The 14,641-nt window shown below is 41.7% G+C and overlaps 1 protein-coding gene across 1 annotated transcript in view; it reads right to left on the bottom strand.

Annotated features, from left to right (window-relative positions):
* Positions 1–2,241: 2,241 nt before the first annotated feature.
* Positions 2,242–14,641, bottom strand: part of tmeff2a (transmembrane protein with EGF-like and two follistatin-like domains 2a) — a 135,465-nt gene continuing 123,065 nt past the window's right edge. Inside the window, exons 9-10 of the mRNA XM_052521840.1 lie at positions 11,202–11,360; positions 2,242–2,625 (exon numbers count right to left, since the gene is read on the bottom strand). Of these exons, the coding sequence (XP_052377800.1) occupies positions 2,529–2,625; positions 11,202–11,360 (256 nt within the window). The 3' untranslated portion in view covers positions 2,242–2,528. The remainder of the gene's footprint in view (positions 2,626–11,201; positions 11,361–14,641) is intronic.

Below are 14,641 nucleotides of genomic sequence, written 5' to 3'. Positions count from 1 at the left end.
AATTCCAAAAATGTATGTACACCCCTCTGATTTGTAAACTAGGGTCATGCAAATGGAGGCAAATGTTCAACGTAATGCCACATTTTAATAATAATAATAATAATATAATATATGCCATTTAGCTGACGCTTTTATCCAAAGCGACTTACAGTCATGTGTGCATACATTCTACGTATGGGTGGTCCCGGGAATTTTAAATGCCAATACAGCAGAACATTATCAGAAATGGGTTATCAGACTAGTGATATAAAACACATCACTTTAAAAATCACACATAGCCCACAAGCAATTACTGACAGATTTTCACATGAAATGTATGTTGCATTCAAATCAATGACCACCATGACTAAAGCACTCTTCATTGTCCACATTCTGATTGTGCCTACCTCCAGCTGGTCAGGAAGATCAGATCACAATGAAATCACAATGCATTTTTAATTGTCTACACCTGTCTAAAAATATGGGCACAATCAGAATGTCTACAAGATCAGGACAAAGGATGCATGTTAGCACAATATATGAATGGAGCTTTAAGGACTGAGAAAACATTTAAACAGAGATGGATGAGGAAGCGAGACATCCCACTCCCTCATCTGTTCTGTTTCAGTGGATGTCTATGAACTAAGTAGACTAGACCCAGCTGATATCGCATTGTTGTTGATATCGCATTGGAGTCCCACCCCCTTAAGTAGACAGGAACTGACCCTTTTTTTCAATCGTAAGCAATCTGAGTGAACTATCTTAATTTATCCAGTCTTTGATTTAAAGGTAGTGTTTGATGGAACGCTCATGTACCATGATAAATATTGAATTCCTCAGACATTTTCTCCCTCTCACAGAATCAGATTGTTAGGATTAACCACATCCTATGGGTAAAATGTTTCATTACACAACAATCATTGCAATCAGTCGTTTATGTAACCTGTGAAGAGGACAAACATCTAATTGAACACTTTTGACCTTCCTGAAGTGAAAACTAACAACATAAATGTTGGTGGAATCCTGGTCCCAGAATGATAACATTCCTATGGTGTATATCTGGGCAGACATGCAGACATTCTGAGTTTTCTGCTCCACCCTTACCCCCCGAGCTGGAAAAACGAGGGGAGAGTACAGGAAGATAGAGGATTCCACATGCTCGTCTGTGGGGTGAACTGGGAAGTGACCCCCCCCCCGCTGTCTCTGTGGAATTTGTGTAGAATCCTGCAGTCTGGTGGTGTAGCATTTGCGTGACCCTGACACTCATTCTGGTCAGGTCAGCGTAACGTTTAACACAATAGAACCTGTTCAGTAAGACCACATCGAATATTTCTCCACCGTGGTGTGTACAATGAAAAATTATGCATTCGACAACTTGAACACAATATCAGACTTTTAAAATGACCTGTATGATATTTGAAATCTGTCAGCTGCGAATATATATAATGTGTGTGTATGATGCATAAAAAAGACATCACCTGCAATAGCTCATCAGGTACAGCTACTATAACTTAGCTACTCTAACTCAGTTTTCTTGTATAGGGTAGGCATATGGTAAAATAGTCCTCAAGGGCCAAAGTCCTACTGGGGCATGTTCAGGAATGCACAACATTGTGGAATGTTCAGATATAAACAGGTTATGTAGAACAAACATGCCTCTCTGACATTCTGAATGAAGAGTCATCATGTCTTGTCAGCTGTAACACAAACTTCATCACATTTCTATCCACAATGTTCCACAATGTTGGAGTTCAGGTTTTCTTTTCTATCTGATAGTTAATTGATCAATTAATGTCACTGATTGCTGGGGAGGTTACCCACCTGTGGCCAACTATGATTGATAGATTCCAAAGTGAAGATCTGGAAATACACCTTTCATCTCAGACAAACCTACCCCACCGTTTCCTCTTGAGTGATGTTATCTCAACTGTAAATGTGAAAATGGACACCCAACAGCGATATTTTAAAGATGGGCCAAAGTTAGTTTCGTGATATAAATTATTTATTTACATTACAGAAAAAATACCCCACCAAGACAATGTAATAACTATTGGAAATAGATCAGTAATACATAACCAAATAGAGCTGTACTGTAGTACCATCGTTTCCTCTCCGGTGACCTATACCACAGGTGCAAGGCATCACGTGTAGCCCCCCTCCCCCTCCCAACCCCCCATTGCTTCTCCCCCTAAAAACAACCAACATCCCCCACGAACATCAGCTAACCCACTTCTATAGCCCCCCCTCCCCCCACAACCCAACACACCGACACTGTATCTTCCCCCCCAAAGCCCATTGTTCAATGCCTCATCATTGGTGTCGGGGCGAAGCGCTGGTCTCCAGAAGGATGAAGTTGCCCCTAGATGCTGATCTAAGGTCAGTTTTGCGTTACGTCCCCCTCCCACTACCCAATCCTTTATAGTTCATTAAGGTTGGGATTGTAGGGAAGTACAAGAAGGGTGAAGCTGATCCTAGATCTGTGTCTATGGGGCAACTTGGACCAAGAGAGGAGCGGGTCTCAGGGTTTCCCCCATCACGGGGAGGCTCAGTCAGATGAGGCGGGTAGAGGCGCGCATGGTGTTCTCCGAGCTGTAGTGGGTGGCATTCTGCTTCTGCCGATTGACCCTGTTGCTCCGTGGGCACTTTCTGTCCAGACAGGAAGTGGAGTAGAGGAGAGAGAAAGGAGAGAAAGGAGAGAGAGAGACAGAGGGAGAGGTATAACAACGAGAGAGAGAGAGAGAGAGAGTGCTGTAAGCCATTTTGTTTTATGTTCATTATCCAAGGGTTTAGTCCCAAAACACTGTTTTCTTTTCAAAATAAATAAATATTTCTGATTTATTGACCCTCCGTTGTTTTTATCTTTGGTTTGCTCATATACTTGAAGGGAAATCAACAAGTCAAAAAGGGAACTAAGTAGGGAAAAGGGCATTTAATTCCTTTGAAAATAAAAAATATGATAGCCTTCATGGCCACCTAGTGGTGTGGTCAATGATATGCAAGTACATAGAGAAAAGTCAGCAAATACAAGCTAACAAAATACACTGAACAAAAATATGAATGCAGCATGTAAATTGTTGGTGTCGTGTTTCATAAGCTGAAATAAAAGATCCCAGACATTTTCCATATGCACAAAAAGCTTATGTCTCAATTTTTTGGGGCACGAAGTTGTTTACATCCCTGTATGTGAGCATTTCTCCTTTGCCAAGATAATCCATCTACCTGACATGTGTGGAATATCAAGAAGCTGATTAAACAGCACGATCAATACACAGGTGCACCTTGTGCTAGGGACAATAAAAGGCCACTCTGGAATGTGCAGTTTAGTCACACAACACAATGCCAAAGATGTCTCAAGTTTTGAGGGAGTGTGCAGTTGGCATGCTGACTGCAGGAATTTCCATCAGTTGCCAGAGAATTGAATGTTCATTTATCTACCATAAGCCACCTCCAACGTTGTTCTAGAGAACTTGGCAGTACATCCAACTGCCTCACAACCGCAGATCACGTGAATGGCGTCCTGTGGCTGAGTGGTTTGCTGATGTCAACGTTGTGAACAGAGTGACCCATGGTGGCGGTGGGGTTATGGTATGGAAAGGCATAAGCTGTGGAAAACTAACGCAATTGCATTTTATCGATGGCAATTTGAATACACAGAGATACCGTGACGAGATCCTAAGGCCCGTTGTCGTGCCAGTCATCAACCGACATCACCTCATGTTACAGCATCATAATGCACAGCCACATGTCACAAGGCTCTGCACACAATTCCTGGAATCTAAAATTGTCCCAGTTCTTCCATGGCCTGCATCCTCACCAGACATGTCATATATTGAGCATGTTTGGGATGCTCTGGATCGACGTGTACGACAGTGTGTTCCAGTTTCCGTCAATACCCAGCAACTTCACACAGCCATTGAAGAGGAGTGGGACAGCACTCCACAGCCCACAATCAATAGCCTGATCAACTCTATGTGAAGGTGATGTGTTGCGCTGCATGAGGCAAATGGAGGTCACACCAGATTCTGACTGGTTTTCTGATCCACGCCCCTACTTTTTTTAAAGGTATCTGTGACCAACAGATGTATATCTGGTATTCCCAGTCATGCGAAATCCTTAGATTAGGTCCAAATGAATTAATTTCAATTGAATGATTTCCTTATATAAACTGTAAGTCAGTAAAATCTTAGATATTGTTGCATGTTGGGCTTATATTTTTACCAGAGCGCACATGTTCAATCCTTTATGGCTCAGTTGGTAGAGCATGGCGCTTGAACCCCCAGGGTTGTGGGTTCGATTCCTGGGGCCACCCATATGTAAAATGTATGCAAGCATGACTGTAAGTCGGCTTTGGATAAAAGCTTATGCTAAATAGCATATATAAATAAATACAATTAAGTGGTAGAAATCCGCTAAATTAATCACTCAAATAGTTTCGATAAGAGTGTAAAGGACAATAATCAATATAATGAATTATATTACAACTCCTGTTGATCTTCTACTACTTTGATACATATAAAATGGTTGGTACCTAAGTATAGAAAAGAGCTATTATGTTTGTATTCTAAATATTCTGTACCACATTGTATAATTTGCATCTCTGACACTGTAAAACCAATGTACCTAGGGATTAATTATGCAAACCATTAAAAACAGAATTCACTAATTAACAGAAATGAGATTAAGCAGCCTGGAATGTGGATATGGGGAGACTCCATTTCCATAATGAAGCACAAATTAGCCTATACACTTTGAACAAAAGGTGCTATAAATGAATGGTAATGTAGTATAGTACCTGAATGCAATATTTTCAAAATACATAGATTGGTCTTCGGCCTGTTCTTTTGAACACTTGGTATTTTTTGGTTTCCTTACCCTGTATGCAGTTTATTGACAACGCATGACAGCAATCCATGCTTTGCTTAAGTTTCCTTGGCACTGTTTCCACATGCTAATGCTTTAGCATTTGTGGCACAATCGCATTCAAGTCATGGTTCAAATATTATATTTTTTTGTGCATCATGTCCAAATCATACGAACGTAACTACAATTAATTGTGAAGGTCAACAAAGTCACTTATAGATGTTTTGAACATGAGGTGTGAAAAATTATAATATCGGTCCCATTACTTGAATGGGATTTGTGTCACAAATGCTAAAAAGTTAGCGTGAGGAAACATTGTCAGGGAAAACAAAGCATTGATTTCAGTTATATCTGCTGTCAGTGTAAGGAAACCAATATATAATTTTGTAATTTGGGTGAACTATTCCTTTAAATTAAATGTGTGCATTTAGAGTAGTGGGGAAGTGTGAGGGCCTAATGTACTAATGTGAGCGAGTCGTAAAATGCATGCGTGACGTTTGCTACAGAAGCAATGTGAATTTGATTAAACTGCATTGAATTCAGAGATTTATTGGAAGATAAATTAAAGTGAAAGTAAACTGACTGGACACAACCTCATAACTCTGCCTTCTGTAATTAACTTTCACAGTCAGACTATCTCTCTCTCTCTCTCTCTCTCTCGGCACATTGCCTGTCTCCTCTTGAGAGCCAGGTCTGCCTATGGCGGCCTTTCTCAATAGCAAGCCTTGCTCACTGAGTCTATACGTACTCAAAGTTTTCCTTAAATTTGGGTCAGTCACAGTGGTCAGGTATTCTGCCACTGTGTACTCTCTGTTTAGGGCCAAATAACATTCTAGTTTGCTCTGTTTTTTTGTTAGTTCTTTCCAATGTGTCAAGTAATGATCTTTTTGTTTTCTCATGATTTGGTTGGGTCTAATTGTGTTGCAGTCTTGGGGCTCTGTGAGGTCTGTTTGTGTTTGTGAACAGAGCCCTAGGACCAGTTTGCTTAGGGGACTCTTCTCAAGGTTTATCTCTCTGTAGGTAATGACTTTGTTATGGAAGGTTTGAAGGCTTCCTTTTAAGTGGTTGTAGAATTTAACGGCTCTTTTCTGGATTTGGATAATTAGCGGGTATCGACCTAATTCTGCTCTTCATGCATTATTTGGTGTTTTACATTGCACACAGAGGATATTTTTGCAGGATTCTGCATGCAGTCTCAATTTAGTGTTTGTCTCATTTTGTGAATTCTTGGTTGGTGAGCGGACCCCAGACCTCACAACCATAAAGGGCAATGGGATGTGCAAGTTTAGTTTTTTGCCCTAACATTACACAGTTGATTCGATTAGCAAAGCTGGATGATTAGTTGATTATTTGAATCAGCTGTGTATTGCTAGGGCGAAAAACAAAATGTTTACTCCTTGGGGTCCCGAGGACAGAGTTTGGGAAACCCTGCTCTTGGGCAATGGTGTCTAGATGGAATTTGTATTTGTGGTTCTGGCAACCATTGTCTTACTGAGATTTACTGTCGGTGCCCAGGTCTCACTGAATCTGTGCAGAAGATCTAGGTGCTGCTGTAGGCCCTCCTCGGTTGGGGACAGAAGCACCAGATCATCAGCAAACAGTAGACATTTGACTTCGGATTCCAGTAGGGTGCTGCAGACTGTTCTAGTGCCCTCGTCAATTAGTTGATATATACCTTGAAGAGGGTGGGACCTAAGCTGCATCCCTGTCTCACCCCACGGCCCTGTGGAAAGAAATGTGTATTTTTTGGGCAATTTTAACCGCACACTTGTTGTTTGTGTACATGGAATTTATAATGTCATATGATTTTCCCCCAACAGCACTTTAAATCAATTTGTATAGCAGATCCTAATGCCAAATTGAGTCAAAAGCTTTTTTGAAATCAACAAAGCAGAAGAAGACTGTTTTGTTTTGGTTAGTTTGTTTGTCAAATAGGGTGTGTAGGGTGAATACGTGGTCTGTCGTACGGTAATTTGGAAAAAAGCCTTTTTAACATTTACTAAGTACATTGATTTCACTAAGGACATGTACAGGTCTGCTGTTAATGATACAGTCAAATGTGTGGAATGGGGTGATCAGTCCTTGGTTGCCAGAGCTAAGGATGATGTTAAAGAGTTTAAGTATAGCTAATTGTCTGTATATTTTATAATTTAATTGAGGATACCAACACCACATGCCTTTTTGGGTTGGAAGGTTTGTATTTTGTCCTGTAGTTCATTCAATGTAATTGGAGAATCCAGTGGGTTCTGGTCTTTAATACTGTAGTTGATTCTAAGATTTGGATTTGATCGTGTATTGGTTTTTGCTGTTTGTTCTTTGTTATAGGGCCAAAACGATTGGAGAGGTGGTTTACCCATACATCTCCGTTCTGGATAGATAACTCTTCGTGTTATTGTTTGTTTACTGTCAATTACATTGAGCTGATTTCTGATGTGCTGTACCTTCTTTTTCCATAGTGTATTTCTGTAAGTTTTCTATGTCTCTATGTTTTTGGTTGGATAGGTTTCTCAAATTCATTCTTAGGTTTTTGCATTCTTTATCAAACCATTTGTCATTGTTATTAATTTTCTTTGGTTTTCTGTTTGACATGTTTTATTTGATAGGGAAGCTGAGAGGTTAAATATACTGTTTAGATTTTTTGCTGCCAACTTCACACCTTCACTATTACAGTATAACATTTTGTCCGGGAAGTCTAAAAGTGATTACATTTGTTGTTGTCTAAATGTTTTTTTGGTAAGTTTCCACACTACTTTCCTTCCATCTATTGCATTTCTTTACATTATTCAGTTCCTTTGGCATTGATGCCTCATAATTGAGTATTGTTCTGTTAAAGAAGATTGTGATTTTGCTGTGATCTGATAGGTGTGTCGGTGGGCTGACTGTGAATGCTCTGAGAGACTCTGGATTGAGGTCAGTGATAAAATAGTCTACAGAACTACTACCAAGAGATGAGCTATAGGTATATCTAACCATATGTACATACCCAGCGTGTGACAGAGATGCAGGAGTTGTGACCCGTTTCGGTTGGTTATATTGTCGTAGTTGTGCCTAAGGCGGCATATGGGGGAGGGAATGCTGTCACCTCCAATTAGATGTTTGTCCCCCTGTGTGCTGAGGGTGTCAGGTTCTTGTCCAGCTCTGGAATTAGGTTGCCACAGATTAGTACATGTCCCTGGGCCTGGAAATGATTGATTTCCCCCTCCAGGATGGAGAAGCTGTCTTCATTAAAGTATGGGGATTCTAGTGGGGGGATATAGGTAGCACACAGGAGGACATTTTATCGACATAACCCGAAAGCCCGCTCAGCAAGGAAGAAGCCACTGCTCCAAAACCGCCATAAAAAAGCCAGACTATGGTTTGCAACTACACATGGGGACAAAGATCGTACTTTTTCGAGAAATGTCCTCTGGTCAGATGAAACAAAAATAGAACTGTTTGGCCATAATGACCATCGTTATGTTTGGAGGAAAAAGGGGAGGATTGCAAGCCAAAGAACACCATCCTAACCGTGATGCACGGGGGTGGCAGCATCATGTTGTGGGGGTGCTTTGCTGCAGGAAGGACTGGTGCACTTAAGAAAATAGAGGGAGGAAAATTTGGTGGATATATTAAAGCAACATCTCAAGACGTCAGTCAGGAAGTTAAAGCTTTGTCGCAAATGGGTCCTCCAAATGGACAATGACCCCAAGCATACTTCCAAAGTTGTGGCAAAATCGCTTAAGGACAACAAAGTCAAGGTATTGGAGTGGCCATCACAAAGCCCTGACCTCAATCTTATAGAAAATTTGTAGGCAGAACTGAAAAAGCGTGTGCGAGCAAAGAAGCCAACAAACCTGACTCAGTTACACCAGCTCTGTCAGGAGGAATGGGCCAAAATTCACTCAACTTATTGTGGGAAGCTTGTGGAAGGCTACCCGAAACGTTTGACCCAAGTTAAACAATTGAAAGGCAATGCTACCAAATACTAATTGAGTGTATGTAAACTTCTGACCCACTGGGAATGTGAAAAAAATAGAAGTTGAAATAAATCATTCTCTTTGCCATTTCACATTCTTAAAATAAAGTGGCGATCCTAACTGACTTAAGACGGAGAATTTTTACTGGTATTAAATTTCAAGAAATGTGAAAAACTGAGTTTAAATGTATTTGGCTAAGGTGTATGTAAACTTCCGACTGTGTGTCCTCAGTGGGTGTGGGGGTGTTGTCAGTTTGGCTATCAAGATGGCTGACAGGGGGGGTGCTCAGAGGGGGTGGGATCTCCTGGGCTTGGGGTTCTTCATTTGTCTGTCGTGCTGTGATGTCGAGGCTATGGTCAGGGTCTGAGGTGGGCTGTTCTGCTGGCTTCTCTGCGGGGCTGGCTTCTCCTCGAGCACTTTCACCTTCTCCTCTAGTGCTCTCTTCTTCTCCTGCTCCTTCTCCTATTGATGTTGTCTCACCACCTCCAGCTCTCCAGGTCTGGTTGAGGGGGTGTTGTTGAGCTGGCCTATTTGTTGTGCTGACTGGAGTGTGTTCACCTGCTGTTCCAGCTCCACCTGCCTTACCTCCAGCTGAGTGAATGTATCCTTCATTTCAATGAGGTAGTAGTTCTCTGTGCTGGGAGGTTGACTTTCTGATTGGGATTGCTTGTCTGTGGGGTTGTATAATGAACAGGTCTGGTCTGACACGCTCGGACCTGGGGTATCTTTCAACAGAGAGAGCTTATCCTGCTAAGCTATCTCTTTGATTGTGTGAAAGTCCAGCTGAAACTGTTTGGGGTTGCCCTGTACCATTACTGTTCCAGACTTGAACAGGTTGACATTGGCTGACTCAGAGTCCTCGTTGTCTAATATCCTGAGTTTCCACCCATCGATAACACCACCCCCTCTTAACAGAGGGGTAGTGTGTTAACATAGCATTGTGCCATGCCAAGGGATGGTCTGTGTGGAAGATTAAGTTGCTTATGTTCCCATTTTTATAATAGTAATCAAAAAGTGTCTCTTGTTTTTCTATAAGGAGCTTCTTTTTGTACTCTTTTTGTGCCTAATATTTTTTTACATCCAGAGGGCACTGTATTGTAATGACCTCTGAACATCAGGAAGGGGCTTCAAAGGCAGGGTAGGCTGTGAAACTCTCCTGCCATTGTTAGGCTCAAGGGCTTTGACACCTCTCATTTCACACCTCAGTGCTAATTGAAATTGCAGTCGGATACGTTCTGTCCTAGCAAGCTTGGTAGCCTTAACTTAGCATTCAGTCCTTATAAAGTAAAATATATCATTGTAATGTATTTTCTTCTTGACTTTAAACGTGGCTTCAGACTAAACATTACTTACTCAGTTCCAGGTTGGATGGTGTTTTCAGGTTTATGTTGTTTGTTTGCCAGAGCATTTGCTGTAAAGCTTGGAAATCTTTGGTAGTAGGAATCCTTCCAGGTAATTTTGTCCAAAATCGGGGTTGTAGGTTTGCAGTTTTGATTTGGAGTGAAACTTTAAAAAAATCCAAGTTTATCTAACTCTAAATCTATCTTTTTGAAAAAACATGCTGAAAAATGCGGGAGCTCATCTCTCGCTCTCTCTCTCTGTCCCTCTCTCTCCCTGTCGTCTTGATTTCTCTTTCTCTGTCTCTCTCTCGTTTCATCTTGGTTATAGCTTTTTTAAAACTTTATTAAATGTCATGTCTTGCATAGGTCAAGATGACCTTTCCACGTTGCCTCCGCAGCACCAGAACGTAACCCCCTATGATGCACTACCTCTCATCATGACATCCCCAATGTGGAAAATGGATCTCTGTTTGTGTATGTAGTCCTCTGTAGAAGTGCGTGAGAACGCACACATAGTGCCTTCAGAAAGTTTTCACACCCCTTGACTTTTTACACATTTTGTTGTGTTACTGCCTGAATTTAAAATGGATTAAATTCAGATTTTCAGTCACTGGCCACACAATACCCCATAATATCAAAGTGGAATTATGTTTTTCAAACATGCGGACTAAAACCTCCCTTTGTCTGTGTTAATCTCTGCACGCTCAACCCAACACCTCACGGTTCACCACAGTGTGTATGCACAGCATGTGAGAGTTTACACATATGGTTGCGTAATGTAGTGGTTCTCAACCCCCAATCTAATTTTGCTCTGCCCAAAGTACCCCCTTGTGTGAACCTGATCATTAGGCCAATGTTCTTATGGGTCTTTCCAAGTACCACCTGTGGCTAGCCTAGGTACCCCAAGGGTACAACCTTAGGTTGAGAAGCACTGGCATAATGCATATGCTTGCTCACACAAGTTTGTGTATGTGTGTGTGTGATTGCACAATGTGTATGTGTACTTGTATGCGTGTACCTGCATGTGTGTACTGTGTGTGTATACATGTTTGTGTGTGTGTCCTACCTGGTAATACAGAGCACCACCACACAGATGATGGCCACCTGCAGAGCTCCGATGATGGAGGCGATGAGGACGTAGCGCAGCTTGCCAGAGCCGGGGACCACGTAGAGCACATTGTACTCCTTAGTTTCACACTGGGGCCCGCTGAAGCCTGAGTGACAGCTGACAGACACTCACACACACACACAAACAAACAAACAAACACACACACACAAATAAGCACATACACAAAGGTTGACGTTAGTTTGTGTACATGATACATGTGTGGTGTTTGTGTTTGCATTTGAGGTCACCACAGTGTACAGGCTAACGTGTGTCTTTAAATTAGTGCTTGAAGTAACTGTACGCGTGCATTATATCTGAATGCGGTAGTTGTGAGTATGTGTGTTGGGGGGGGGCTAAAAGCGGAATATTTTAATCAGTATGTCCATCTCTCCAAATCTCTCTTTCTTTCTCTGGGGAGGTTGTTATCCACCAACACCTGCATCCCCCTGCTCTGTGTACACACACACACACACACACACACACACACACACACACACACACACACACACACACACACACACACACACACACACACACACACACACACACACACACACACACACACACACACACACACTTCTCAGTGGGTCATTTCTCAGTGGGACACATGAGGGTGAGCGAAAGTCAGACTACTCTTTTATCCCCTCAACCTTAGCTATTTCTCTCTCGCTCCTTTTCTTATATATTCTCTCTCTCACCTCTCTTCACTCGCTCCCTTCTATTTCCACCTCTCCTTTACTCAACCTTACCATCTCTCTCCCACTCCCTTTTCTCTTTCCTCACATATCTTTCATCATGATGCAGTGGACAGGTGTACTGAGAGCAAACTCTCTGTCCGCTCACAGTTATTTCAATGGAGAAGGATGAAGTGGTCCGTAGACACTGATATAAGATCAGTTTGGCAATTGTCTCCTTAATGGTTAAGATTTGGAATTGTCATTTGGATAAACTGATTCTCGATCAGAGGTAAAAGATCAACTTCTACCTCAAACCTTGAATAGGGGCAGTATTTATCAAATATCTCAAAGTAGAAGTGCTGATCGAGAAACTGATCCTAAATCAACACTCCCATTCATCAAAACACTACCTCCTCCATACAGCTGGTGGTGCCAGAGACCTTCCCCTATTTTTCCCATTCAACTATCACCACTATTCACTATGCAGGGCATGTAGGCTTGAAGAGCTAGGGGGTAGAGCCATGTTTCTGTGAGGGGAGAGATGAGAAGAGGCTAAAGCCCTGTGGCTGTGACCGAAGCACAATCCCACTGACCCCACAGGTTAATGGGCTTGGCCTGGCCATGGGCCTATTACTCACCCAGAGGGCTGGACGGGGCACAGGTGATCAGGGGTGTATGTATGTGGGGAGGGAGGGGAGTTTCTGTGTGGGTTAGTAATTATAGGTATATGTCTTGTGTGTGTATGTGTCAGCATGTGTGTGTGTGTGTAGGTGGGGGGGGGGGTTGTGTGTGTGTCACTATCAGTGTTGGGGGTAATGCATTACAAAGTAATACGTTACACGAATAATATGACATTTTGCGGTAATTAGTAATATAACATAATATTATATAATAATAATATATAATAATATTACAGTTACTGATGAAAGATAGGTCATCGTTACTTCGTTACTTTTGTTATCATTCCCTTCCTATTACAGATTCTAATATTTTTGTCCTGAGTCTGACGTCCTCTCACCAAGTTCCTGTTTACGCACACACTACTACTAACTGCTTTAGTCAGGGAGATGAAACATGTCAGAAGCGTCTAAACATTGAGTTTCTCAGCTTGGAAGGAGTATTAGTAAATAAAGGTTAAATGAAAAATGTAATAAAATGTACTCCCATTACTTTGATTTGGAACGCAAACAAAATGACGAGAATAACTGTAAAATGTAAGCTGTGTCCAGGCAATAAACACCTCTCCACTGCTAGAAATACAAATTCCAATCTCTTGAAGCACCTGCAAAAGCAACATGCCAACACAAAACTCATGGAGAAAGAGCCCCGAGGCCTGACTACTGCTGCTAAAGATGACTGTAGGCCTACCTCATCGGAAAACAACCTAGGCTACATTTTAATCGTTCAGGAAGACAGCCTGTAATCCAGGAAGAGCTGAACAAGCTTGTGGCTGGGTATGTAGTGGAGGAAACGCTGCCCTTATCCACGGTAATGTAATGCAACGTTGACATTGTTTACATTGGGTGAGGATTCACAACACTTTGGGATGTAACGCAAAAGTAATATAACAAATAATATATCTAATTACAAGTAAATAAAGAAGTTGAAAGTAGTAACGAGTAATAGGTATTGTAGATGATTGTATTGATGCTGATTGGTTGATAGAAGGGAGTTTATTTATTTTATTTATTTGTATTTAGCCTTTATTTTATCAGGGAACTATACTGAGACCAAGGTCTCTTTCTCAGGTGAACCTTGAATTACATAAAGGACAGAAAATACCCACATCAGAATGCAAGCTTTGCAGGCGCCCGGCCCGCCATAAAGGTGTCGCTAGAGCGCGATGAGCCAAGTAAAGCCCCCCCCCCCCGGCCAAACCCTCACCTAACCCGAAAGACACGTGGCCAATTGTGTGCTGCCCTATGGGTCTCCTGGTCACAGCCGGTTGTGACACAGCCTGGGTTCGAACCCTAATATGCTTTTTAAAAGACTGCTTTTCATCTATTCAGATGCCCAGATATTTGTAAGCAGGGACACAATCAATACCGACCAAAGAACATAATTAAATCATCAGTTATTTTTATGCACTCTAGAGAACAAAATATACTTAGTTTTACCTGTATTCAAATACACATTTCAAGTTTTTCTGTAATACAATGAAGGTAACCGTGGGGCAATAATAGCATACACAACAGTACCTGGCATATAAATGCAGGTTACAGTTTTTTACAGACAATTCGATGTGTCAATGTAAATAGTAACAAGCATAGGACGCAAAACCGACCCCTGCAGGACGGACACCTTTCGTAATATCCAGGAAACATGATTTAGCAACATCAGTACATACACATTGAGTTCTATCTGTCAAGTCATTTTTAAACCATTTACATGCAGCCTAGACCACAGTATCGAAAGTCTTTGACAGGTCAATGAAGAGGGCAGCACAATATTGCCTTTTATCCATACAGTTAACCACATAATTTATAACTAGGAATGCAGCAGTGAGTGCTATGACCTGGACTAAAACCAGACTGATGTACATTTAGAATACATACAGAGGGCCACCGGCTTTGTCAAGGGGGGGTACATGGGCCGCCTTCCAAACCTTGGGGATAGTGCCAGATGTAACCGTAAAAAAATATGGGTTAATGCTTCAGCAATCAAGGGGGGCAGAGAGGTGCAGCAAAAATGGATAAAGCATATCAGCCCCAGTGGATTTTC

The sequence above is a fragment of the Oncorhynchus keta genome, chromosome 7 (assembly GCF_023373465.1).
Source record: "Oncorhynchus keta strain PuntledgeMale-10-30-2019 chromosome 7, Oket_V2, whole genome shotgun sequence".
Classification (NCBI taxonomy): domain Eukaryota; kingdom Metazoa; phylum Chordata; class Actinopteri; order Salmoniformes; family Salmonidae; genus Oncorhynchus; species Oncorhynchus keta.
This window is presented reverse-complemented; position numbering and strand designations above follow the sequence as displayed.